The sequence below is a fragment of the Vicugna pacos genome, chromosome 30 (assembly GCF_048564905.1).
Source record: "Vicugna pacos chromosome 30, VicPac4, whole genome shotgun sequence".
NCBI classification, from domain to species: domain Eukaryota; kingdom Metazoa; phylum Chordata; class Mammalia; order Artiodactyla; family Camelidae; genus Vicugna; species Vicugna pacos.
Genome location: NC_133016.1, coordinates 16,696,054 through 16,723,042, shown reverse-complemented (window position 1 = coordinate 16,723,042; position 26,989 = coordinate 16,696,054). Strand labels below are relative to the sequence as shown.

The 26,989-nt window shown below is 37.7% G+C and overlaps 1 protein-coding gene across 1 annotated transcript in view; it reads left to right on the top strand.

The window, feature by feature from the left end:
- The window catches only part of DCC (DCC netrin 1 receptor), a 619,636-nt gene that overhangs the window by 215,601 nt on the left and 377,046 nt on the right, over positions 1–26,989 (top strand). Inside the window, exons 5-6 of the mRNA XM_072952215.1 lie at positions 23,617–23,771; positions 26,328–26,448. Coding sequence (XP_072808316.1) covers positions 23,617–23,771; positions 26,328–26,448 — 276 coding nt within the window. The remainder of the gene's footprint in view (positions 1–23,616; positions 23,772–26,327; positions 26,449–26,989) is intronic.

Genomic DNA, 26,989 nt, shown 5'->3' with positions numbered 1-26,989 from the left:
CAAGTTAAATAATAATAATAATAAAATAAAAGAAAGTCTAGTAGAACCAGAAAAAGGGGGAGAGAGACAGAAAGATTGCTTTTGATTTTTCTCTGTGTAAATTCCTTTTCAGGAGGAACAGAACAAAAGGAAAACATATTAGAAGTCCTTTTACTTGAGGGGAAGATAATTTCCTGGCAAATAGGTGGACCACGTGTATGCTTTTCCCATTTGATTTCCCTGTTGTCATTTCTTTGGATCTGATACAGACGTTTATTGATCTGACTTTTCTCTCATGATACGTGAGGTTATTTGTGTTTTGAGAAACATGCTTTGTATGCATGGCATAAATCCATTTTGAAGAAAAGTCGAATTTATAGGTGCAACATCTTTGATATAAAAATGTTCCTAGGAGTTAGGAATCTATGGTTCTATACATTGTATCTGTAAGGTTACTACCTACCATCCTATTTTATGTTGGAAACAGGAAAATCTCAAACTCCTACATTTAATACTTCTGCATTCATATGGAAAAATAGGTCCAGAATATAGGCTCATGGTACACCTTTGCATATAAAGATCTGGTGTTCCCTGGGCTACTGTGAGAGCTTCAGGGTACAGGGTGCACGGAACATAAAAGGATTCTTTTCTGAGCAGAATTTTGAGCATTGAAGCTCACTGCCCAGGAAAGAAGTTAATAATAAAGAGAAAAATTCGCAGTTCAAGTCAGACTTGAGGTGGAAACAGTGACTTACCCCAGAAAACTCCCTCTGGCTCTAAGGCTGACTTTTCTTGGAAACGCACATAAAAATCTTAGGGAAAAAAAAAAAAGTAGGATGACATACCCCATTCTTCACATAAGGCCTGTTACAGAGTTGAGATTTCTTTGCTTTAGTATGCTTTTCATACCAGTTAGAAAGAGAGTCTTTACGGAAGGTGGGACTCAGTCTGTGACAAGTGACCTGAGACTCCCAAACTGACTTAACCTGAAAGGGAAAATGACGGCGCATGAGAAATAAAAAGGTTGTGGGTGGGGAAGGCTTCAGGTATGGCATGATGAAGAAACTCCACTAACAGACGCAGTCCCAGTTAAGCCTAAGTTTTATCCACTCTGCCCCTGAATTCCTGAAGCCAAAAAAGAGTGGAGAAAGCCACAGGGTCTTGCTGACAGGTCTCTCTCAACTATGACGACTGCCAGTTCGGGTGGTTTTTAGTGTTGGTTCGTGATGGGGCCTTGCTTCTCTACTCCATTTGCTCTCCCACCAGCCTGTAAGACTGTTTCACAATGTTCCCTTTCTCCTCGTCCATCCACTCCCTCTTCCCCACCTCAGTCTCAGCTGACGGTGGTGTTTTCCCTTTCACTGAGAAAACAGCAGCAGAAGAGAACAGCCGTCTATTCCGTTTTTATCAGACTAATGTTTGTGCCCCAGAACTCTTGCTTTCCATCTGTGTGACCTGACCTAAGACTAGCTCTCCAACCATGCACTGACTCCATCTCTTCTTGGGTCTCCAGGGGCATCGCCTCAGCGTCTGTCCTCTTTCTGTCCTACATCATCCGTCTTCCCACCCTGCTAGCTCATTCCCAACCAGCATATAAATACGCTGTCATTTTCTCTCTCTTAAAACAAGTGAACTTCATGAACCCATGTTGCCTTCAGGCATCACTTCCTTCCTGTACTTTGTTGTTGTTTTGTTTTTTACTGTAAAACTTCAGTAAAATATTGTCTTTTAAAATCTATCTCCACTTCCTCTTCTACCAGTTTATCAAAACTTTCCTTCCCAAGGCCTCCAATGACCTTTATGGTTATTTCTCAGGCCTTAACTTAGTCAGCTTATTAGCAATAGTTGACATGGTTGACATGCCTTCCTTCTTAAAGCCCAACCTTCCTTTCTCTTTTGAGACACCTCCCTGGCTACTCCTTTTAAACCTCATTGACTAGTTTCAGCTGATCCTTCTGATGCCAAATATGGAATTTTACCATCTCTTAGTTTTTACTCCTCTTCTCTTTAACTACCTGGATAATGCCCACCAATCTCTTGGCTTTAAATACTGTCTGTGTATTGATAGCTTTCAAATTGTTTTTTTCTTTTTTCTTTTTTTTAATTGAAATATATAGTCAGTTTACAATGCTGTGTCTATTTCTGGTATACAGAATAACAGTTTAGTCATCCATAAACATACATAAATTCCTTTTCATATTGTTTTCATTATAGGTTAGCACAAGATATTGAATATAGATCCCTTTGCTGCAACAGTAGAAACTTGTTTATTTTATATATAGTAGTTAGAATCTGCAAATCTCAAACTCCCAAATTATTCTTTCTTACCTACTTTCCCCCCTAGTAGCCATAAGTTTTTCTCCTATGTCTGTAAGTCTATTTCTATTTTGTAAATAAATTCATTTGATCCAGCAGTCCCACTCTTGGGCATATATCCAGAGAGAACTCTTAATTCAAAAAGATACATGAACCAGTGTTCATAACAGCGCTATTTACAATAGCCAAGGCATGGAAATAACCTAAATGTCTATTGACAGATGGCTGGATAAGGAAGTTTGTGTGTGTGTGTGTGTGTGTGTGTGTGTATACATACATACATACATATGTATGTATAGAAATATTACTCATAAAAGAGTAACAAAGCCATTTGCAGCAACATGGATGGGACCTAGAGACTGTCATTCTAAGTGAAGCAAGCCAGATAAAGAAAAATACCATATGATATCATTCATATGTGGAGTCTTTGAGAGCTCTTCCCTAAGCTTCAGACTCAAAAAGGCTCTCCGTAGGTATCCAATAGACATCTTATACTTAAGATGATAACCAAGTTTTCATCTCTTCCTATAGCCTCCCTACTCCATCACATTTCTCCAGAAATCTTCCCCATTTCAGTATAGAGCAAATACATCATTTCAGTTGTACAGGCCAAAAAAAACCTTGCAGCATCTCCTCCCTTCTCCCCCAAAACTTACTTCTGGTCTATCTACAAACCCTGTTGGCTCTAACTTCACAATGCAGTTGGAGTGTAGAACCCCACTGCCACTGCGCCACCCCGACCTAAGCTGCAGTTAGCCGTCACTGGCCACTGCAGTGTCTCCCTGCTGACCTCACTGTTTGTATCCTTGTTCCTCTACTTTCTGTTCTTAACTCGGAAACCAGAGTCATACTGATCAATCCGAGACATGCTAGGCTACTTCTCTCCTCAAACCTCCTTAAGGCCTTCCTCACTCTCTCGAAGTGCCATCAGAATAGTCAGTAAGACCTGAGAGCTCTGTGAGCTCTCCTGCCCCCTTGCTCAGGCTGCTCCACCTTTGTTGTTCCTTGGACATTTCAAGCACACTCTTCCCTCAAGCTTTATTGTTCCCTCTGCCTCAAGAATTCTTGCACCCTAAGTAATCCCTTTCTACTAAACTAGCACTTCTTCCCACAAGACTCTTTCAACTCCGTTTTGTTTTCTCCTTTACACTCCTCTCTCTGGTAACACTTAACCATCACTCGTTTTCGATCTTTGTAGAGTGGAATGTAAGCTCCCCGAGGACAGGAGCTTTGTCTATTTTGTTTTCCATTTTCTCTCCAGTACCTGAAACAGTACTGAGAACAAAGAACACACTTTTGGATCTGGTCTAAAGATTTTTGATGTCACTACCTGCAGTATCATCTGGTCAAAATTGATGTAATTAGACCTGCCAATGTTAAGTGGAAAATGGAATGACATTTACTTTATAATTAAAAATTTAATATAACTGTAGTTTGGGGGAATTTCAGAAGCCCAGGATTTGTTTCTCAAATATGCTCACACTTTTGCTCAAGAGGAGCATTATAGCAATGTAGGGAAAAACTGGAAACAACATAAATGCACAGCAGTGGGGTTGTCTCCGTTCTCTGGTACATTTGTATAATGGGATATAGGCACCCTTTGCAGACTACACTGTAATTTTAAGTGGCTTTATATTCATCCATAATTGGTTTAATAATACAGTCATTGTAATGTGTATTTGATACAGTTTTTCACCTTTGTACACAATAGTAATAGATATCCCCATTCACACTTTTTTTAATTTTATGTTTAAAATTCATGGTGTTATTTCCTAGAGTTTTTGTTAAAATTAGATACAGGCTTTTAGAAAAATGTATTATTAGCCTGAACTTTTTCCTGTGATTTTTTGGGGGGGGATAGATTAGCAATTCTTTACTTGGAGCATTTAATATTTCACTGTTACAAATGATACTTCGGTGAACACTCATGTTGATAAATCACTATCTCCAACTCTGCTTATTTCTATAGGTTCCAATCCCAGGTGCTGGATTACATCTATATAATTTCTGATATAGTCAGTTCTGCTATAATGCTTGCTTTGAAAATGTGAACTTGTTCCAAGGTCATCAATATATTAGGGAACAATTTGTATATAATGCACATTTTGCATTTTCTGTATATGCTGTCATCTGCAAGAAACAATAGGTGAATAGAGAAAGCTGTGCCCAACTGAGCCAAACCATGTGGGAATACAGAACTCAGACATCTGCTAACTACCCTGGTTCACCACATGTGTTGTGAGCCACACCTATCCAGAGCTGATTTTACAACTTTCTATCTGATTTCAGATAATATTCCTTCTATCACCTTACTGTAGCATGGTAAAGTTTTAGGAACACGTATGTCTCATTATAGCAAAACTGACTGTATATGAATTCAGCATACATTAAAGGTACATCTACACTGGTTTGTCTGTTAATATCCTCCATGAGTAATATTCTATTTTAGAAGATTTCTGAATCACGGGTAAAGGCACTAGTGAATCTGTTATTCAGTGTGTGTCCCCAGCCCCCTATCTGCTCCTTAATTGTGCGTGGAGAAGGCAAACTTGAGACAGCAGAAATTGAAATGAAAAGGAAAGTGTTCAGAACATTTGGTCTAAGCAATATTGGAACTGGATATCTCTGTTTGAAAAATATGCTTTAGAGTCTGGGAGATGAGTTCTTTCAAGCATTGCTTCCTATCTTGGGTACAATTGAATCCTTTAGCTTTTCAGCAAGATATAGATTAGTCCAAACTTGATATACATTTTCAAGGTAGCAGGGACATGAGCATTTTTCAAGCAGATGGTAGAGCAGGGTCCATATCAGTCCTTCAAGACTCAGCAAGCATAGTTATTTTAATCAGTTTCAAGCAAGAGAACTGACATTCTGTTTAGACAGAGTTAATAAATGATTTGAGGGACATCAGAAAAGACCCTTTGCTTGAAGAAGCATTTCCAGCTCAACCAATGATGCCTAAATGGTTCTGTGCTACAGTAAGAGATGAAACTTCAAGTGCAGCCATCCCTGGTTTTGATGTCTTTGGATTCTCAGTTAGGTTCAGGTGCAAATGGCATGAAGTACAGCTAGGAAAATGTTAAGGATAAGAGAACTGACAGTGAGTGGTTGAAAAAAAAAAAGATGAAATGGAATCAGTTGTATGTAGACATGGGTACAGAAAGAAACAATGCATATTGCCTACTTAACTGGTAGACCTTGACTTGCCCTTTTAATATGGCACTAGATAGGCATGGTGGGGGTGGGGGATGCCAGGAAAAAACTAAACCCTGAGATGCTTTTATTATTTGTGGTTATGAGCAATATATGCACAGCCTTATTCTGTTACCATGCTACATCTTTGCCTTCTGGTTGCTTGAGTTTTTATCATAGGTCTTGAGTGGAAGATCACAGGAAGGTGTTGCTTAAAAGGCTGAGATCTTAAAATTTACTAGCTCAGAAGAAATGGGGCATGCTGGGATGGGAAGTACAATGAACAGGCAGCAGTATATGTAACCTCCAATAAGGTAAGAAAGCTACTTGGTGCTATTTGAAAGCATGACCTTTGAAGTCAAGTATACCTGGACTTCATCCTGACCGTCCACTTAGGGGTTCACAATATGGAGGAGATCATTTAGCTTTTAGGAGCCTTGTTTGCTTCATCTGTAAAGTTAGATCTGATGAGAACACTTGAAAGGACTTTTTTTTTTTTAAAGATGCAATGAGATAAAGTTGTGTGAAAGTATTCTATAATGTCGGGCACTTAGAAAGCATGGGAGATGAAGGCTAACACAAAATAAAAAGAAAAAGAGGAAAACACATTATGTCAGAGTTCCACTTTTAGAAACAGACCTATCTCTAGAAATGACCAGGTCATGCAATCTCAAGCAAAAACACACATATTTGAGATCATGATTGACATTTACTGCTGCTATCTTGTGATTCATGCATGCACTCAATTTGCCAATCAGCAAGCATCTGAGTGACTAGAAGGCACCAAACTACGTTCCAGGGATGAAACAAAGCACCAGGCCAGTCCCCTGTCTCCATGTTCTCATTTATAAAGCTAATAAATAGAAGGGACAAGTCATTAATTAATTCTCTTCCATTTCTGATATTTTAGGATTTGACTATTATTGATATCAATAATATGTGTATACACTTTATTGTCTTCACTTGGGCTGCTGAATCAAAATACCATAGACTTAAACAACATAGGCTTAAATAACAGACTTTTATTTATCACCGTTTTGGAGGCTGAGCACTTCAAGATTAAGACAGCAACAGATTGGATTCTTGGCTACCATCTTGCCATGGGCTCACATGACCTGTTTTTCGCATGTGCCTCTGAAGAGAGATCGCTCTGTCTTCCTTTTCTCATAGGGCATGAATCCTATCATGAGTGCCCCATTCTCAGATCTAATCTGAACCTAGTCACCTCTCAAAGTCCCCAACTCCAAATACCATCACTTTGGAGGTTAGGGCTTCAACATGTGAATTTTGGGGGGACATAAACATTTGGCCTATAATACCTAAACAATACTGTCATTAGGGCAGAAGTTCTATAGGATTTTTTCTCTTATGCTCAAAATAACCCCCATTTGATAGTTATTAGTAAGCTCACTTTGTAGGTAGAAGCTGAGGCTCAGAGAGGTGAAATTAATTGACCCCCATGTCCCATACCCAGTAAGTGACAGGGGCAGAATTCTGACGTATAGTTGCCTGCTTGACTAGTCACCCTGGACCCTTTCAGACACCTAGATCTGTGCGTTTTAATACCATTAAAGTAAAATTCAGAAAGCATCATTCAGATGAGCTTTTGACAGAGGTTAGTCCATTGGTGAAGTCAAGACTGCTCTTTGGATCAGTAGAAACACATTTAAAAAAAAAAATTCAAACGTGAGTGATGAACAATTTGTATTAGAAGAGTTGACAATTTGGGGAATACAATTGCTTGTCAGTGGATCAGCTGTCACTTCAGGGGGGAAATATCTTTAAGAAATGTTGAGGTCACTAAAACATAGAGATTTTTAACTGATCCATTCCATCTTGCATGCATCCCATTAGCCTCAGAAGCTTCTGGAGAGATTTATTACAGAATGTCTGTGTCTGTGGCTTCCAGCAATGTGAGATTTTTTTCCCTTCAGAGCCCATTGATCAAATTCTGCATTTACACTTTTACTGATGTACTGTATTTTAATGTCCAGGTCACTGGACAATACAAAGACTGGGCAATTCTAAGGAGTTAACTTAGGAATTTTATTCTCATGCAAATACTCTCTGGTCATTAATTTTTCATGCAAGTGGGAGTATGTAAACAAAGTCTGCCATTTTTCATGGTTTCAAAAAATGAGAATCACAAACTCCAACTTTTGATTTTCCATAAAGAATATTGGCCAGAAGAAGGTCCATACTGTGCTTTCTTAGCTAATTTCATCCTTAGAGAGAATGGAGAAGATATTTAGTTCATATTTGTGATTTTTTGTTTGCTCTAGGGCCGATGAGGGTCGAAAACTATTTCTACAAAGTCCGCATTGTGGTTGAGACTGGAAAGAGGCTTCCTGACTCCACTTGTACCCAGGCTAAGAATGCAGGCACTCCTGGCCATGTCCCCATAGGTCTTGCCTCCACATTTCCATACTGCAGGCATGGGTTATCCATCATTCTGTCTTCTCTTATTTTTGTGGGACCCTGGAGGGTTTTAAATCCGAATCACTAGGGACATCCGACTTAAGTCCTGTGAATCCTTTCTGTTTCTCCTTTATGTCCCATTGTACCTACTGCTCTTCTGTTATAGCAGTGATCCAACCTTGTGGATTTTAAAAATATGCTCCTCTTCCCCATTATACAGTCCACTCCTTGACTGCATATCTATCGTCCTAGTATCCTCAGTGCCTAACGCAGTGCCTAACACAAAAGTGTTCAGTGAATATTCACTAAATTAAGTTAAATTATATTGCCATAGTGATGGCAGCAGGGATAGAGACAACAAAAAGACAGTAGCTGTCACAGAGATGGAATGGCAAAGCTTGACAATGATTAAATACGGGGAGGGTATGAAAGAAAGAAAATTCAAGTGTGAAAAATAGACAAAACAAGCTGGATGTCAGAGATAAAACACAGACAGGTTAAGTGAGATAATGCTAGCTGTGGTTTCGTGAACAGTTACCATGTTCTCGACACTGTGATGTGTGCTTTACATGGCTTATCTCTTTGAATTTTGAGAACCCTATTTTACTAACGAGAAACTTACTCAAAGTAACTAAGTAATTGGTAAGGCCAGAATTTGAATTAAGTCCCATTTCTCCATATTCCATGAAGTTAGTTTCTCACTGTGTGATCCAGGTACTTCCCAAATCAAAAACAATCTAGAGGTGGTGGTTTTAAAATACATATTCCTGGTTCCCACAGCACAATGCCGCTGTGGAGCCAAGGATTCTGCATGTTTAAAAGCACACAAAGCAACTCTAATGCTAGTTAAAAATGTATACATATTATATTTAATTCAATTTAGTAAACCTTTGTGAAACTGGTATAATGTTATAGAAATTGGCTCAGGCTCTAGAAATATAAAAATAAAAAATATAATTCCTTCTCTCCAAGAGCTTCTAGACTAATGGGAGGGGAACAAAGGAAGAAATAGACCATGTGAAAACACACTGTAATAAATGCTGGAGCAGTGACGGTAGTAGCTGACAGGGGAACTATCAGTGCTGGCCAGGGGCAGGTTCGAAATGACAGAGCTGGAAACGGCCACCAGTTAGTTGCAAATATAGAACTCATGAGATATGTCAAGATTAAATATGGTGGTCATCCATCTAGAGATGAAAGTTGAAAGGTTCAGGAGGTGGGTATGACAAGGAAGAGATCGAAAACAAGACCAGATACAGACCTTTGGAGATAGCTTTTCATCTAACATTTTCTTCTTCAAAGCATAGTGTCCTGAATAAGCGAACCGATCATTAGCATAACCAGTGGAATTGCCTAGAAACTTCAGATCATTTTTCTGACTCTTCTTTCCCAAAGCAGAATTTTGAAAATGACCTGCCTACCTGGTAAAGTTTCAAGCTGACTTTCCTGAAGAGGAGTATGTTACGCCACTGAATAGCAAAGTTGCATTTTACGTGGTTTATTTCCAAAATGTATGCCTTAACAATTTCATTATTCTAATTTAATCCTAAATTAGATGATTTTGCACTACCAAGTTCTAGTAAGTAATTAATGATGGATAAGAATTTACCCCTGCTACTTATGCATGTCACCCACTTCTAGTCACTATTCTATGATGCCATTTACTACGCCTGTGATCACCCGTCTGAAGGCAGGGCAAACTTGAATTGCCTACAGACCCTGAAATTTCTCTGTACAGAATGTGTAGTGGCACTGATAGCTTCAGACATGCTTCAAAAAGAGTTCAGTATTATTGTTCTTGCTTATTCATATCAGGATATACTGAAAAATTAATAAAGAGGTATTGTACTTTAGAAGAAGACCCGTAAATAGACAACAATAAGTAAGATTGCTGGAAAGCATCTTAAAAACATGACAGAAGAATTTTGGAGTTGATACCATTTTCCTTTTCATGTTTGCAAGGCATGAAAGCAAGATCATCTCTTAATTGGCCAAAAAAAAGGGGGGGTGGGAAGGAAATGAACATTTTTCCTGTCCAGAAATCATGAAGTAATTGTATAGGCCATTAAAATACTTCGATAATTTACTACATACATAAAAAATGTAGTTTGTTAAAAAGGAAAGGCCATTGGTTGGAATTTAGGAAACTTGGATTCTGATATAACCTTCGATATTTATGGGCTGTGTGATACTATAAAAATACCATTTACCCTCAGTTTCTTTATCTGCAAAATATAAGTGATAGACTTGATGTAAATCCTTTATAGATTCAGTCAATCAGTCAATCAAACCAGCATTTATTCAGCACACATCATGCTTTAGGATATAAAGTAATAAGAACTCAGGCACAGTTATATCCACAGAGTACTCACAGCCTACATTTCTGGTCTACCTGGAGCTCAGGTTTATTCAAAAAGCAAAAATCCAAAATGCAAAAAAAATGGCTTCTTTTTGTATAACTTGCGATTTATTGACTTATAACTTGGGGGATTCATTTTTCTTTCCACAAGGCAGTTATTTTGTCTCAGCTTATGCACATAAAAGCAGAAAGAATGTTCAGATTTCAAGCTGCACTTTATAGGCATTCCAGTGGGTGCATTCAAGGGCGTATCTATGATTACAGAACATAGATGTGCATAGCTGTATAGATGTTGCATGGGTATCACTCATTAAAGTCTTGTGTTGGTTTATGTGACTTATGTTTAGCATATGAGCAGGGATTAAATGTATATACAAGAACAAATATGAGACACATATGAATGACAAGTATGAAAATATACCAAGTAATCTTTAGAAGCTTCTGAGTAGCACATACATTTTTTTAATCAGAATGAGTGGACGAATAATAAGCTTTCTAACCAGTTTGCTTTTAACTGATGAGTCATGTTCAGCAAACTATGCCAAGACCTCTGTGAATGAGAAGGGATAGGAAGGATTCTGTACAATTTGAAACATTAACTAAAATATTTCCTCTAGTTTTTCTTTCCAGCCATTTCCCAATGAGCCTTTGGGTGTCAGAAGATTTCACTAGGAAACACAGGACCAGAAATGTAAGAACTTCTGAGTTAGCCTTACATTTTGACTGTTGTATTTGGTGAGTTATAGGAGGAGAAACGAAAAATGTTTCTGAGTTTTGAAGAGTGTTACTCACAGGAGAGGAGTTTAGCATTACACAGTGTTCTCTGCCAGCACTTATGGCCAGATCCCAAGTGATGTAGGTAGCCACGCATTTCTTATTACACGTATACACAGGTACATCCATGCCCCCAAAACACGCACACATATGTGCACACATGCATATATTTATTTGCTTATGATATTCAGGGTCCTCTAAATATAAGACCAGGGCAGGGTTTTAAAATTGAAATTCTTGGCAGTCAACAAAAATTTCTAGATCCCTTTTGATATAAACTTCTATTAAACAGGTGGTAGATTTTGCTGTTTTTAATCTAATGCACACCCCTTAATACACTACATTTTAAAATTTGATACGGGTTCTTCCTGACTAAAATGAACTTTATGAATTCCGAATTTTTTAATCCAACTTACCACAATGAATTGCACACGAATGTTACAAGCATTCCTTTTTGGGTTTTAAATACCAGGCAAAATGCTTAAAGAGACCATTTTCATTTACTATGCAAGAAGCCCTTCAAGTTTATAAATGTGCTATCTGTGTGGTGAGATTTTATAAATCCTAACACACACACACACACACACACACACACACACACATACATTTTCTCCACAGTTTCTGAAATCTGTGTTTGCAAAGCAGTAAAATTACCATGGAGCTTGGTCTTATCTGTAGGGAGATAGCCAAGGTCTCTTGAGGCCAAAATACAGGAGTGAAAAGGCAGATAGTCTCAAAATTGGAACGTCATCAATGCTGGAAGTACTCTTTCACCGAGTAATCTGAAGAGGAAGCCATTTGTAAGTGTTAGTGTGAAAGGAAGCCTGTCATTTTGCAGCAAGGCATTGAACTAATTATCCTTGACCTGCCTTTGAGTCACTTTCTGTGATTTTTATGAGATGCCGAGGTTGGTATTTATCACTTAGGTGATGCATTAATGCTGTCCAAATATTATTTTAGTGGCAGAATAAAAAGCAAACTGACAATTTTATTTTCCCTGTTCATTCTTTTCTAAATCAACTTGATGTAAACTATTGAAGCTGAACAGCATTGGACCAGCTGAATATACTGGCAGATTAGACTCTTAGAAATTTCAAAGCTGGAAAAAAAGGTTGAGGATAATTTACTATCTTTGCTTTAGCAGCAGAGAATGCTCTCCTGAAGTTTTAAGTGAATACCGGAGCTCAGTATACACAGTGGCACTATTTTCCTTGAAGGTATTAAAGGATTGGAAAGTGACATCACAGCCACCCCTCACCAGCAACGTGTGAAGAGGTGCCAAAGAATTAGAACAGTTGGCTTCCAGTTCAACCTTCTGAGTTTTCAAAGAAACTGAAGTCAAGAGAAGTCCCATGACTTGCTTTGTGTCTATAGTCTGACGTATAGGAGAGCTAGAACCAGGAGTCAAGAGTTCCAGGTTCTCCTTTGTCTTGTAAGTGCTCTCCCCCAGGCCATCCTGTATACATTCTCCCTTCACCACCTTTGAGGTAGGAAACCTGGTGTGTCTCTTACCACTCATGGTCTCCCTTAAGAGTTTATGTTCTCTCATCCCCCACCAGCAACAGGAGTCTCCCTGAAGTTCTTTCAAAACCCAGTGAGACATGATAAAATAAAGAGATATGTATGTTTACCTGCTATTTATATCATATATACTATTTATACAAGCTCTTAGAATTTCCAGTGGGTTCTAGTCTTTTAAGCTGTCATACTAAGTCTTCCCAGAAGGTAGATTTTTCATGAATATCTTTATAATCACTGAAAATTTTAAAAATATGAAAAGAGAAAGGATCTATATCTACACTTCCATAATCACTGTAATATCTTAGACTATTTGCTTCCTTAAAAAAAATTGTTCTAGAAAAAGCACTCTGTTAATTTTGTGAAGATAATCCATGTGAATTAAAAATCATCCCAAATCTCAGTGTTCCATTCAGCCTCCTGTGTACATAAATAGCTGGGTAGTTAGGTAGAAATACGTCTATAATAACGTGATGCAGCTAGAGGTACTGTTTTCTAGTCTTTTTAAGTTCATTTCTTAATTTAAAGACACAATTGATTAAATCACTACTGTGAAAGACGGGAGCCTTGAGAGACTGGGAGGAGAGGTTAGCAGTCCCATCCATCCTCTCGCTTACCCACCTTCCGATTTTGGTATTTATGGCTTTAGTTGTATACTGCCCAGGTTTATAATAATTGAATTGTCTTCTCTAAACATTATTTCCATGTGTTTACTCTTATTTCTGTATGAATTTGTATGCAGTATTCATCACTAGTTCTTTTGTCGCAATGCGTAACTTTGAATTCTAATGATTTTCTGAACTGCCTAGATTTTGTTGTCAGACTGACTTTAGAAAGTGCTGTGTTTTCCGAGGACTTGCAGAATTGGGAACATAGCTTTGTATGTGAACAGTCACGTCTGATATTCTTGGGTGATACCGCTTCATTGTTCTCTGGCGTTGGACATTACTATATGGGAACCCAGTTTCCCACTCCCTGTACATGTGTTTTGGTTTTGATTTTCTGTCTGGATGCTCAAATAATTCTTTCTCTTCCAGATTCAATAGCTCAAATATGTCTCACTATTGAGGGTTGTGTATTCAGTTCCCCCAGGAAAAGGGTATAGTCTTTCAACCTGAAAATTCAGATTTATATTTCAGGGGGAAAAAGTCCTGTTATTTTATCTTTGGTTGTATCTTCTGCTCCACTTGTGGGCTTGCTGCTTCCGGATGCGTTATCTTAATATTACCTCACCTTTGCGTGGCCTCTTTCCCTGATTACTTTAGGCCCTGAGCCTTCTCCGTGCACACTCACCGCGGTTATTTCCAGTCTCCCGCGTGTGGACACCGTGGGTTGTGGGGTGCCCCTTACGCCCCTCGTGCTCCTGATTTATGTGTTGGCTCTCGGATGGTGGCGTTTTGCTCCCTGATTTGCTTCGTTAGGTCCAGTGCCTCCCTTTTCATTTCATTCTGTTGTTTATCCTCTAGTCTTTGACCTCTAGTTTTGTTGAATTTATTTTTATAATAAGTAAATCCTTTGTGTGAAACCACTTGAGGCATTTCTGCTCCTACCCTCAGATTTTCTTCTGTGTTGAATGTTTGGTTTTTCTCTCTTCCTCCCCCTCCACCACTTTTCCTCCCCTTCTCTCTCCCTCTCTCTCCCTCTCTCTCCCTCTCTCTCTCTCTCTCTCTCTCTCTCTCTCTCTCTCTGTCTCTATCTCTCTCTCTCTATTGTTGCCTGTAATATATTTCCATATTTGCCATATGTGTCATTTAGCTTACTCATGTGTGGGTGGCTCTGTCCAGACACTGTTTGTTCTAATATAGTGGGAATTACTTCTAGATCTATTTACCACCCTGCCTGAGACCTCGTGGGCTCCAGTCTAAAGTGCTGGATATTTTAGGTTTTATTCATTTTTTGATAACCAGCAGGAATGGTAAGGGAGTGAGTTCAGTCGAGCACTCATCTTTGCACGCTTGTGTGTCTCCTGTTCCCTTCCACGAAGGAGGGAGTAGTCCTCAGGTCTGGTCACCGCAGCTTCTGGTCAATAGAAAAGGAAGGAAAAACATAAGACTACCCACAGACTTCACATTGATTCAGTTCTGGAGGTGTTACTGAGAATTCTTAGGCTTCTTCCCAAACTCCAGGGCAGTTTTTGGGGTTCAGGACAGATGAGGAGCTACATCCCACTCTTCCTTTCTACTGTACGCCAGAAGAGTCTGTTTTGATTTTTTTTTAATACAATTGACTGTGCTTTCTTTTCTTTGGTTGTACTAGGTGAATTATGTGTGCGAGCTGGGACTTACTTTTTATTTCATTAGGTACTGAGGGAAGGGAATTAGTTACGTCTTAGAAGCCATCGTCTTCTCAGTTAACTGTGCTGGGAGATTCCCTCATATCTACTTCTAACAAAATAAAGTTTCTACTATAATTTACTGTAACTCTTCACTGTGCATTTAGAAATACACAGAAGTCGCTCTCAGGCATGACAGAAACATTTTCTTCTAGCCTTTGAGAGTATCCACATCTTTTTCTCTCAAATACCAGGAGGGCACACTGGGAAATATTTGACTGAGGGAAATATAATAACTCTTAAATTTCTGTCAATATGCAGTGTTAGGAACTGGATTACTCATTCTAAGTACTTATTTTTTTTTTGTCATCATACAACATATGTTTGTTAATAGTTTAATGTTTTTCTTAACATGTTGCCATTTTCTTCACAGCTGAAATTAAAAGTTGGGCAAAGAGAGATGTTTATAAATTGTATATGTGTGGATGTATAATTTTGCATATCTATGTGAAAAGATAACCTTGCAAATATAGGTATTCCATATGATTTTATAATTTACGTAGAATTATATATGACCACAAATATGTACATAAATATATAGAAGTGCATGTATTAAATATGTGATTATGTGTTTATATACATATGCACACACACACACACACAAACTGAACTGATGGAGAGTTGCCAGTATCTACTGAAGGACATTGATGGCACACGAATCAAGTTTTCAAAGACATGGCAATAACCTCAGTAAGCATGGAGAATTAGGACCTTGAGATTAATTCTGTCACTTTTATCACTGGTTTCAGTCCCACAACATCGTTCTCCCAGTTTGGTCCTAACCTCTACAATTAAAGAGAGAAATTGGAAAGCTCAGTCTGGACTTAGAGAGAAGCAACCCTGATTTCAGGAACGGCTGAAACTGAGGAAAGGAAGGGAATTATTTGTCTGGATAAAGAAAACTGTGAGAAGAGATCTAAAATAGTTTCTAAGCACATTAAAAAAAAAAAAAAAAGCCTCTCCAGGTTGAAGATCCGCTGTTCTTCATCCTCACAGTACATAGACCAGTTTTAGATAGAAGTGCAGATTTTTCAGCATATTATGCCCCCAATAAGATGTGCTGATGGGGCAGAAAATAAAGTCAAAAGAGCCCAACTTTTATTTCTTAAGATGATTAAAATACCGTCTTTGGAAGCTACAGCAGAATGGCCTATAGTTTGATGCTTCTAATATTCTATTGTTGTCATTGGAATTAACTTTAGAAGAAAAATTTACCTTTATTATTCAAAAAAATTTTTTTGGTGTGGAGGGGAGGTAATTAAGTTTATCTTTATTTATTTTTCATTGTTTTTAGAAGAGGTACTGGGGATTGAACCCAGGACCTCGTGCATGCTAAGCACTTGCTCTACCATCTGAGCTATACCCACCCCCCCACCTTTATTCTTAAATATTTTTGCTCATCTAGCTTTTCCATAGCTACTCCTTATTTGTCACCCGAAGGTGGCAATGCCAAAGCATTAGCCTATGAAGACTGAACCAAACCGATGCCTATTTATCTAATAAACATCTGTTAGTATCCATCTCACGTTTGGCCTTGGGGACAGAAAGAGAGATAAGGCAGCCCCTGTCCTTAAGTTACTAGCTTAGTGTATTCTTCTGCAGATTGATGCCACGGTGGAATGGATGGTTGCTTCACCTGCTTCTCTGTCGTGTAGCTTCCAGCAACGATGTGTTTACTTCCACTTGAGGGAAGATGAAGTACAATTAAACATGCTACCTAGGCTTACACATATGCCAGGCAAAGACAGTGAACATCCTCGCAGTTGTTAAGAGGATCCAAACCTCTCACTACTCTCTCTCTCTCTGGAAATGATTGCTGTCAGACTAGATTGAAACTTTTTTTTTCCCATAGAAAATGCTAAGAATAAAATCCACAGCTTAAAACTCATTTTTCCAGAACAATGGGAGCCCCAGTCAATATTAATAATTAGAACAAAACTCAAGTGTGCTTTTATTTCCAATGTGGAATGCGTTCCAGTCATTTACCCCTGGAACCCAATTTACCCCAGCTTAATTTTGGGGGGGTGGGGTGGGAGGAGAATACAGAGAGGTGTGTGTGAAAGACAACTTCAATAGAGAATGAAATGCACATCTCAACAGCCAGTCCTTTGGCAGAGAACAGATACGTAGGTAGGAAGGGGCAAACTAGAGGGAAATATTCAGCAGACTTCAAGTCACTTGTCACGTAAAAGGCCTGGAGAGAAGTGTTGGATTGGGCAGAGATACATCACACAGTTCCTTGTTAAATGAAGGAGAAGGAGGATTACACATTTAGAGATTGTTAGCTGAAAGAAAGTTGTTTTGGCAACAAAAGTTCGTGCAGGAAGAATTGAAACTATGGGATGAAAGAGCAATTTCTAATCTATAAATTGTCTTTTAGAAACATTATTCGATAAAAGTAGGATTTTGTCGAGGTACATTTAACATGTAAGCCTGAATTTATAAAGAATATTTCCCCCCATGATACGTCATCACTAAACCTACATTCAGCACCAGATGGCTTCCCTCATAGTCATCTGGATGTGATTACATATGAAACTATGGCCCCTGAAGGTGAAATTATCTGTTGACGTAGTTGTGAGTCTACACTTGAAAGAACTCATTTATTTTGTGTGTAGACTTAGCCTGATTTGGCAGCAAACATATTTTAGATATTTGGTGTAATCAGAATCTTGAGGTATTTGCATTCAAGAGAAGACTAATGGGTTTATGCCTGTTATTTCAACAACAAATTAGCTCTTTTAGAATAGAGTTATTCTGCTCCAGGGAAACCAGCTCACTTTTCACTGTTCTCAGGGTCAAAATGTAGCCCCTCAAGGCTCATGGTAATTTTATTTTTCTCCTGACAAAATCTCATTAAAAAAAGTCTCAATTTTTTCTTTTTAAACTTGATTCTTGTTTATCATTCACCAGTGATTTGTGCTTCCTGTTGTTCATTTAAATCAACTTCATGGCTTTAAAAATACATTTTTGCAATTTCAAAGAGCTGTGGTAGATCTTTAGAGTGTATAGAATCTTCTCAAAGGCAAGGTGATACAGAGAGTATTAATTATGTGTATTAGACTAGTATTTTAGAATTGACCCACATTTATTTTGTGCCTGAATAACTGGAAAAGAATAGCTAAACACTTTATCTAAAAGTAAAAACGCTAGAATCCAAGTCTAAAGAAGAGTTTTGAGTAATGCAAGATGTCACTAAAATACTTGGGAGGCATCGTTGATGTGAAATAAAGCCTTTGATGTTGCTTAGGTTGTGGGTGATGACTTTGGGGCTGAAATTACAGAAGAAATTTCACTCTACAGTATTCAAATCATTAGTCATAGCATTGAAACTAACTTAAAAAGTAATTAATTTGGAGAAGACTTTTACTTAAATGTAATGTTTAATTTTACAACTCAAAAGATTGCAGTATAGAGGAATATCTCATCTATTAATCATTTCTAAATATGATAGCACTTTTAAGAACAGAATTTTATTTTTCATATTTCTGTTGTAGTCACTATTCAGCCCCTAAGGTAGAATAATTCTCTCTATATGTACTCTAAGTACTTAAGATCCTGAGAAACCAAGATCTGATGGAAATGTGGGTAATTTATTTCTGGTCATGAATTTTATTCTAGCTGAAAAAGGAAAGTATAACAAAATCAGTATCTTGCCTGAAATTGCTTTAGCATTGTATGTGCATGTTAAGCAGTTCTCTGAAATGGGCTAGAAGTATGTGAATGGAATGATTTGATAAACTTGAAAATTCATGGTACTTCATTTTTATAAGTCATTAAGAAATTGCTGGCCACCAAACAGCTTAAAGTAGTGAATTATTCCTTTCACAAGAGTGGAAGGGAGGGGGAATTATGCTAACATTCAAAAGGAATTAAAAAAAGTGCGTGTTTCAGGCCCCATCTTTAAGAATCCCAGTCTGGTTAGTAAATAATGATGTATATGAAAGTTATCTAACAATATTAAGTGGTATAAAACTTGAGCCCAGGGAGAGGGCACTGAAAGAAGCAGGAAAATCCATTGTCAGCTTCATGAAGGGCAAAACTTCATGGAAAAAGAATGGTTGTTTCTTCTTAGAGAATAAATAGAAATTATATCCTGTAAGGAATGTAGTGCTGGGCAGGGATTCATGATCAGAAAAAAAAAAAAAAAAGGCTGAAGAAACGTGTCCACAACCATTGATAAGTCATATTCACTTGTTAGTCCCAACCTTAGTTTCTGTTAGAATCTAGTACTCCAGAGCTGTGAAAGGTGTCACGTGGTTATATCCTAGATTCTAAATTCTAGGAAGCAATCCTAACATGGGGTAAATAGATCCTTATCTGCTCATCACAGAAAAAGACAAAGAGATCAAATAAAAAGAGAAAAATTGGGTAAACCTCATTGTTCCACTCTTGCTCAGATAGCATAATGATCAAGAAACATGTTAAGCAATGTATTGAATTTATGTTAGCATGATAAAGCATCTTGTGCAAAGGAGTTAACACTAATTTGCAAAGTGCTGTAAAAATCAGTTAAAATACACACCACAGGGTTTCTAAAAGGGGAGGAAATTTTACAAGAAAAGAAAAAAACATTTTTTTGGAGGGGAGAAGTAGATTCATGAAGGATAGGTAGATGAAACAAAAAACACTGAAGGATGAGAAAACAGAATGAACAAACATTTGGGATCAGAAAAGGCTGGGTGTGATTGTTAAATTTAGCCATAGGGTGTACGTGAAGGATGTGTGGATGGTAAGTGCAGGAAAGTAGGTAGCAGTTTGGTGATGCAGTATTTAAAAGCAAGGTTGAAAAGTTTAAAAAAAAAAAAAAAGAAAGAAAGAAAAGTTTTCACTTAATTTCTAATCCAATCCAGGTCTATATATTCAGACCTTTTCAAGAACTTTCCCCAAGTCCTATAAGGACTTTATTTTGGCTCAAACAGAGAAGAGCTTGAAGAATATTTCTTAAAGGTGTCTAAAATAACACATACATAGATTTTTCTCCAACAGGTCATGTGGCGTCATATTTTGCTCTTTATTTTTTCTGATCAATTACTGACATTTTATTTTCTAGGGTGATAAAATTATTTTGTGAGTACATGTTTTCCATAACATCATCCAAACTCTTCCTCCTCATCTTGTACCACTGTTGCTGCAGGAAAGGATGAACATGTGCATTTTATTGCTTGAGTTCTTATTACAAGCAGTAGCAAATCTTTGTTGAGCACATGCTGCGAATGAGGCAGTGTATTAACCTCTGAGATGTGAAGAGAAATCATGAGCCCTTGTCCTCACCACACAATCTGCTGATGGCTGCTGACACTGTCCAAGAAAGGCAGAATATTTTCAGAAAGCATGAGATTTATACCCATTTTTCATGTGTAATATTGCTGCTTGATGCTTCTTCTTCCCATTTAAGTGAAAGAGACAATGTTTGTCATCCTTCTATGTCATCTGGTATAATGTGAAAACTGGGGAACCTGATATAGAAATGAAAGTACCTAGACAGCCAGGGAAGACAAGATTATCCAGTGCAATGCTGAGAGCCTGAGAGATATGAGAAAGTTACAGACGATAGATCATGACCATGTAGGCATTTGGAGGTAGAAAAATACCAAGAATGCCTCGGTGATTTTTAACCATTTTACAGTTACAACTATGTACTTAAACAAATGATTATTCCCTTAATCAGAAGTTATTATTACAGTTGACCCTTGAAGAACACAGGTTTGAACTTACGGGTCCACTAGACATGAATTTCCTTCATTGAATACATGCTACAGTACTACATGCTCCTAGGATGTAGAACTGTGGATCCAGCTGTAAAGTTACACATGAGGATTTTCAACTGCACGGAGGTTTGGTGTCCTTAATCCCTCTGCTGTTCAGGGGTCACCTGGGTCTCTTACTAATCAATGAAACAGAAGGTTTGCCGGATTCACTGTGTGATCAGCTTCAGTTGATTTAATTCCACTGAAAGATAATAAACAGGAAGATGATTCCTCCTCTTCAAGTTGAGGAAACATTCAGAATGAACCTACACAAAACTATCAGAAAACAGACGTCACTTAAATTCAATAGTTTGTTCTTAAGAAATTTTACTGCATGAGGCACACTATTTTAGACATTTGAGAATATGAAAAGATAAGTCAAACTGGAGACTCAGGGAATTAAAAAAAAGAAGCTGTTGCATACACACACAGAGACACAGCCATGTATTTGCATATTAATATGTGTATTTACGTATATGCAGTATGATATTTTGGAGTTGATGCACTCTGATGTTTTTCTATGTATTGTTTTTCTTTAACATACAGTGATGCACAGTCATTTACAAACGTTAATGGTCATTCTTATCTTCAATTCTTATCTCCAAGTTATAAAGGGGGACGCTAATGGAAACACTTGTAGTAAGTGGACGGACTGGAACTTAAATCAAAGCAATCTGGCTTCTCTTTGCTTTTCTTCAGTGTAGCTTTAGTGTCCTTTTCTCTTCCCATTTTCTTTTTCTGTGGTCTTAATTCTTCCTGTTCCTTTTCTACTCTTCTCCTCTGATATATACGTATATATGTGTGTGTGTGTGTGTGTGTGTGTGTGTATGTATAGGTTTATGTACATGTGTATGTGTATATATAGGTGTATGTTTATGTACGTGTCTTTATTTATAGACATACATATTTAAAGTTTAGTTTCAACTCCCACAAATTTCAAGATCCACTGATGGAAGTCACTCAAAATCTGAAAACTCTAATGTGGGCACAGATGATTCCAGGAATTCTGATGAACATGAACACTGAGGCTGAGCAGACTTGGGCAGTTTTCAGGCTGCAGGAAAGAAGAACTTAAAAGGAGAAAAGGAATAGATAACATGGTGTTACTTTTTTTTAACAGCTCTAATTGCTTAACTCTATTATGTGTAAGCCTTCAGGAATCTTTTTGAGCTACTCTTCCGTTGGAATTTTCCAGGGGCAAAACGATTACAAAATAGTTCAGCATGTAAGGAAGGGAGTCAGCCTGTCTGGCCGTACAACCTACCGGCTGTATGATTGGATAAGTTATTTAAACACCTTATGCCTTAGTCTCTTCGTTTGTGAAATGGGAATGATAGAACCTGCTTCAAAGAGTTGTGTGAATAATACATATAAAGTGCTTAGAGTAACAGATTGTACAGTCAGCTCTTGCTAAATAATGGCTGTTGGCTGTTAAATAAATTCTTGATCAAAATCTGTGATAAAATTTAGAACAGAATCCAAAAGAGACAATTAATATATCTGTTTAGAGACATTCAGGAAATATTTCTGATGTCTTTTGGTTCACTCTCAGTGAACTCGGTCAAAGAATAAATCTCACAGTAATATCAGCTCTAATTATTTTTAACCCTATATACAGTGGGGACACATTCCCTGTAGAAGAGCTCTCAGACACATTTTTTTTCATGTCTTTAGTCTGACACTATTAATACCTCCCAGCTGAGTAATCTAAACCAATTTACCCTTGTGAAAAATTAAAAAATTTAAAAGTTGTTTAGCACTAGAGATCCAAATATTTAGTTAAAAAACAAGGAAAATAAGACAGGGAGGGAAATAGAAAGAGAGAGTCCATTTTCAAGATCATTCAGTGGAAAAACTACAACTTGAGTCCTGGGCGCTTTCCACTGGCTCTCCTATTTTTCTAGAAGGCAGTGACCATCAAAGATGGCAAATTCACTTTGACTTCAGGGGTAAGTTTTGCTGATAGTAGTTGGAAAGAGCAAAGTGTGGTGGTTACTGAAAGAAGCAAAAATCAGCACTCCTTACTCATTGAGCATAACAGCAAAATGACAAAAACTGCAATCTTTAAAAATGTCTACTAAAAATGCATATTTATTTCCAATCTGAAAGGAGACTAGGGCTGCTACTTCACTGTGTAGTTAACCTGGATCTCAGACAGTATAAATATTCAAATCTGACATCATTTTAAGATTCTCAGTGGAAGGAGATAAACATCACTTTTCAGAATATTCCTCTCCTAGGCAGGGTTTTGAGGGACCAAGCTTGAGAAATTTGCTAGCAAAGGTGTGTTATATTTGTGCTTTCCTTTCAATTGCAAATTTCCATCATAGAGTAACTAGTATTATGGTAATTAAGACATTAAATTAAATTAGTGTATCATGTACCCTGCTGAGAAAATAGTAATACAGTGTAGTAATGCACTAGATAGGTAATTGCTGGGACAACAGAAATATGTCCACAGTAAAAATGATAGTCACTTTTAGTGTCCTGTCGCTACAGCCAGTTTCAACAGGAATGAGTCCATCACCTTAACTAAATCCTAATGAAACTCTTGAATTACAGGGACACTCAGCTTTCTTGTTTTATCCTCTGGGTTGTCTCAGTCATAGTAGTGTTCCTTCATTTGCTTTATCAGCACAGTTTGCATAATTTTATGCACTTTCCACCGTCCTTTATGTAGGTCAACTGGATACAAATACTTAGGTATTCAGAATGTTTATTATATGCCAACATTTTTTCCATTTTTTAAAAACTTCTTTGTGGCAGAACACCATTAACGGCAACTGTTTAATTGCATGGGAGGTTGGGGTGGGGGTGTATTGTGTCCTCTGGTAGTTCCTGTAAGTAAACTAAAGTCAAAGTGTTTATGGGAATTATTTGAATTACAAATAGTTTCAATATTTGTTTTTAACTCAGAGAAGACTAGAGCATCGCAAGTTCACATCCTGCCCACTCACTTCTGTTTTCTGTCGTTACAGTTCCGCCATGGTTTTTAAATCATCCCTCCAACCTCTATGCCTATGAAAGCATGGATATTGAGTTTGAATGTGCGGTCTCTGGGAAGCCTGTGCCCACTGTGAACTGGATGAAGAATGGAGATGTGGTCATTCCTAGTGATTATTTTCAGATAGTGGTAATTGTCTTTTTTCATATGAGCTTTACAATCCCATTCATTGTCTCCTATGTTTTCCGTGCTGTTCTTTCCCTGGAACAAATTTCCTCTTGGGAATTTTTATGATGTGTGAAGAAAATTGTTGTAATAAAGCAAATGGTTTTTTAGACTTAGAATTTTTGAGCCAAAAAAAAAAAGAGTAATCAATCAGCCATTGTCCAGCCCTCCTGGGTTACAGACAAGGTTTTAAACAAACAAGGGAAAAAATAGAGGATCTAAGATCATTACTTTCTGAGTATTCTCCTTTGTGGTTCTTGGGAAAACAGAGTTTGGAACCTAGTTAAAGACTGTCTAAGCCAGGAATCTCTTACCACTTTGACTTCTGCCCATTACAGTGAAGTTACAGCGAGACGTGCTACTTACGATTATGGTAGTCTTACTTTGATAGTACAGATGGCTGCTCTTTGCTCCTTCACTGCTCTTCTGGATAGAACTAGCTGATCCTCTGTGAGCCTAGAGAAGGGCAGTGGTGATGGTGGCATTGACAGTGGTGGTGGCAGTGGTGGAGAAGCCATGGAGACCCAGAGTTCACATTGCTTTGTAATTTAGAACACTGGAAAGAATTGAAGCTGAGAACAATAGTTCTTGTGCTTTCTATAAGGTTTAGCGGACTCTGCCCTTGTCCTTGAGGAGGGGAATGACAGGAATAACAGTGTTATATCCACTGAGTTGTTGTCCTGGGACATAGTGAGTGATCAAGACCTATCATTATTATTGTTGGTTTTGCTGTTACCAGGAAAATGCTTGGCTCATTTGAAGAAGCTTTATGAAAACTCTCCTTTTGGGGTAACTCAGCATCAGAGGTTCTGAATTCAAGTGTATGAATACATGAGACATAGGAAAAGCACTTTTTTAAATATCAAAGAACTTTGCAGCCCAAGAAGGAGGCTTTCAGTCCATTTCTCTTAGTTTGAGATGCAGACAAGACCCTAAGAAGACTGGTCTTCCAAGTCAGGTCTCCCGGCAAAGTGGGATTTCGAGTGTAAATGCCCTCTGAATTCAGGCACAAGCTCGCTCCATGGCTTTCCCCTGCCTCTGCTGGTGGATTCCTCTTCCGTGACCAGTTGACTTTCAGAAACTTTCCTAATCTCTTTGTCCATGCACTTTGTCACACTATAAAGTTTCTTAGGGAAGAAATCCATAAAGAATATCTTTATCACATTTATCACCACTTACCATTTTTCACTTTTAGTTGCATTTGTTTAATTGGTTGAGAATAGTATAATAAGAAAGGGAAAACATTTAACTTTTGAATGCCACATCAATCCATTATTTCCCCATCACTGAATTAAAAATGACCTGCCATGGGGCAACTTGAAATGTGTTGTATACACCTAAAATATATGCTCCTTGCACATACAGGAAATTGTTGAGTGCCCTTAAGGATGCATGATAAAAAGCAACATTTATTTTTCCTACAGTTTGAATAATTTTTCTCCCAGCATGACTCATTATAGCCAAGCTATTTAAATGTTTCTTTTCTTAAGGTGAAAAGAAAATGTATGCTATGAGCCCTCTTCACATTAAATTGTGCTTAAAAATATTTCCCCCAAAGCTCCAGATCTCTGAGAGCCATTGTCTGTCACACGTGTAACATTTAGCAGCAACAGTAACTTATATGAGAACTGTTAATTAGAAGTTAGTCAGCTTTATCTGAGAATTTTACATCAGCTGAGAATTGACTACAAGACACTAAAAACAATTAAGAATTCCCCACGAGGTAATATTTATCTCTTAATGACTTCAGGGGAAGTGATTTAACACATCTCACTTACTGAACTAATTCTTACACTATCGAAGATAAACTGAGTTAGTATAATTAAATGCTGTTTCAAATCATTTTATCACCCATCCTTGAAAAAGATGGCGGCCTAATTTATATAAAACGTGAGTTAACGTTGCTGTGTTTAATTTATGGGTTACTGAAGGTGAGACATTTCGGCCATATAACTAGAGCGACATAGGTGTAAAATATCCATCATATTCTCCTCCAAATCCCTGAAAGGGCACACAATTTTAAAAGGATTTTCAGACTTTTTTTCTCGGCAAACACTTCCAGAAAATATCCAGTGTGGATTTCTTGTCCTTTAGAAGCTGCAAAGAGCAGTATTTTTTTTCCTTTTCCCCACTCCCCCTCCAGCAGCTGTCAAACCTATTTACTTCAATAGAGGGAAAAGAATAATGAGATTTCTTTTATACTTGCCTCTGTTTCTTCCATACCTAATAAAAGAGTTTTCTGTTTACTGCTCGTTTAGATATGGAAGATGATGTGTATTTTTGAGAGTGTATCGTTTCATTGCAGAACTAGATTGTTCTGTTGCTGCAGGAGGACTCAGCAGTCTGGGGAGTCTGTGACATTCCCCAGGTGACGTGGGACATCCCTGTGAGACTGAGGACCCTCTTGGCCTCCTGGTTTCTTCTGTGAAGTTTTTTTTAAAATGAATTTGTTTGGGTTCATTTTGTCATTTTGCATTTTTTGCCCTTTCAAATACTTTACCTGCTTTTTCTCCTCCCTAGGGAGGAAGCAACTTACGCATCCTTGGGGTGGTGAAGTCGGATGAAGGCTTTTATCAGTGTGTGGCTGAAAATGAAGCTGGAAATGCCCAGACCAGTGCACAGCTCATTGTCCCTAAGCCTGGTAAGATGCGGTCAACTTTGCTCTGGTTGCTGTAGTTACAGTTATGCGTGGATTGTTCGTAAAATCCATCTTGTTTTCCCTCTTCTCAAAGTCAATTTGAAGTTACTGAGTTAATCCAGATGTACATTTGTGTACTGATGGTGTATTTGTGCTAGTAAATTATATCTATATCTATCTACGCTTACAAATATAGGTATATATCTCCGTCCAGTGAGATCCAGTCATCATGAACAATAGGTACCTATGGTTGTCAAGACAACAACCAGTAAATTACTACCTTCCCCCTTCTGTTGTGGCCTGCCTTTCTTCTCAGTGTTTCATATGAATATAGAATATATATATATATGGAACATACATATTCTAGAGTCATATGAATATAAAATATATATATTTATATATAGAATGTATATTCTATATATATAGAACATATATAGATGTGTATATATATAAAGTAGATAAGCATATGTTTGTATACACACATACATATTTGTGATTTTAAATTAATGGAATTTGGCAGAAAATTAGCAGGAATAATCACTTG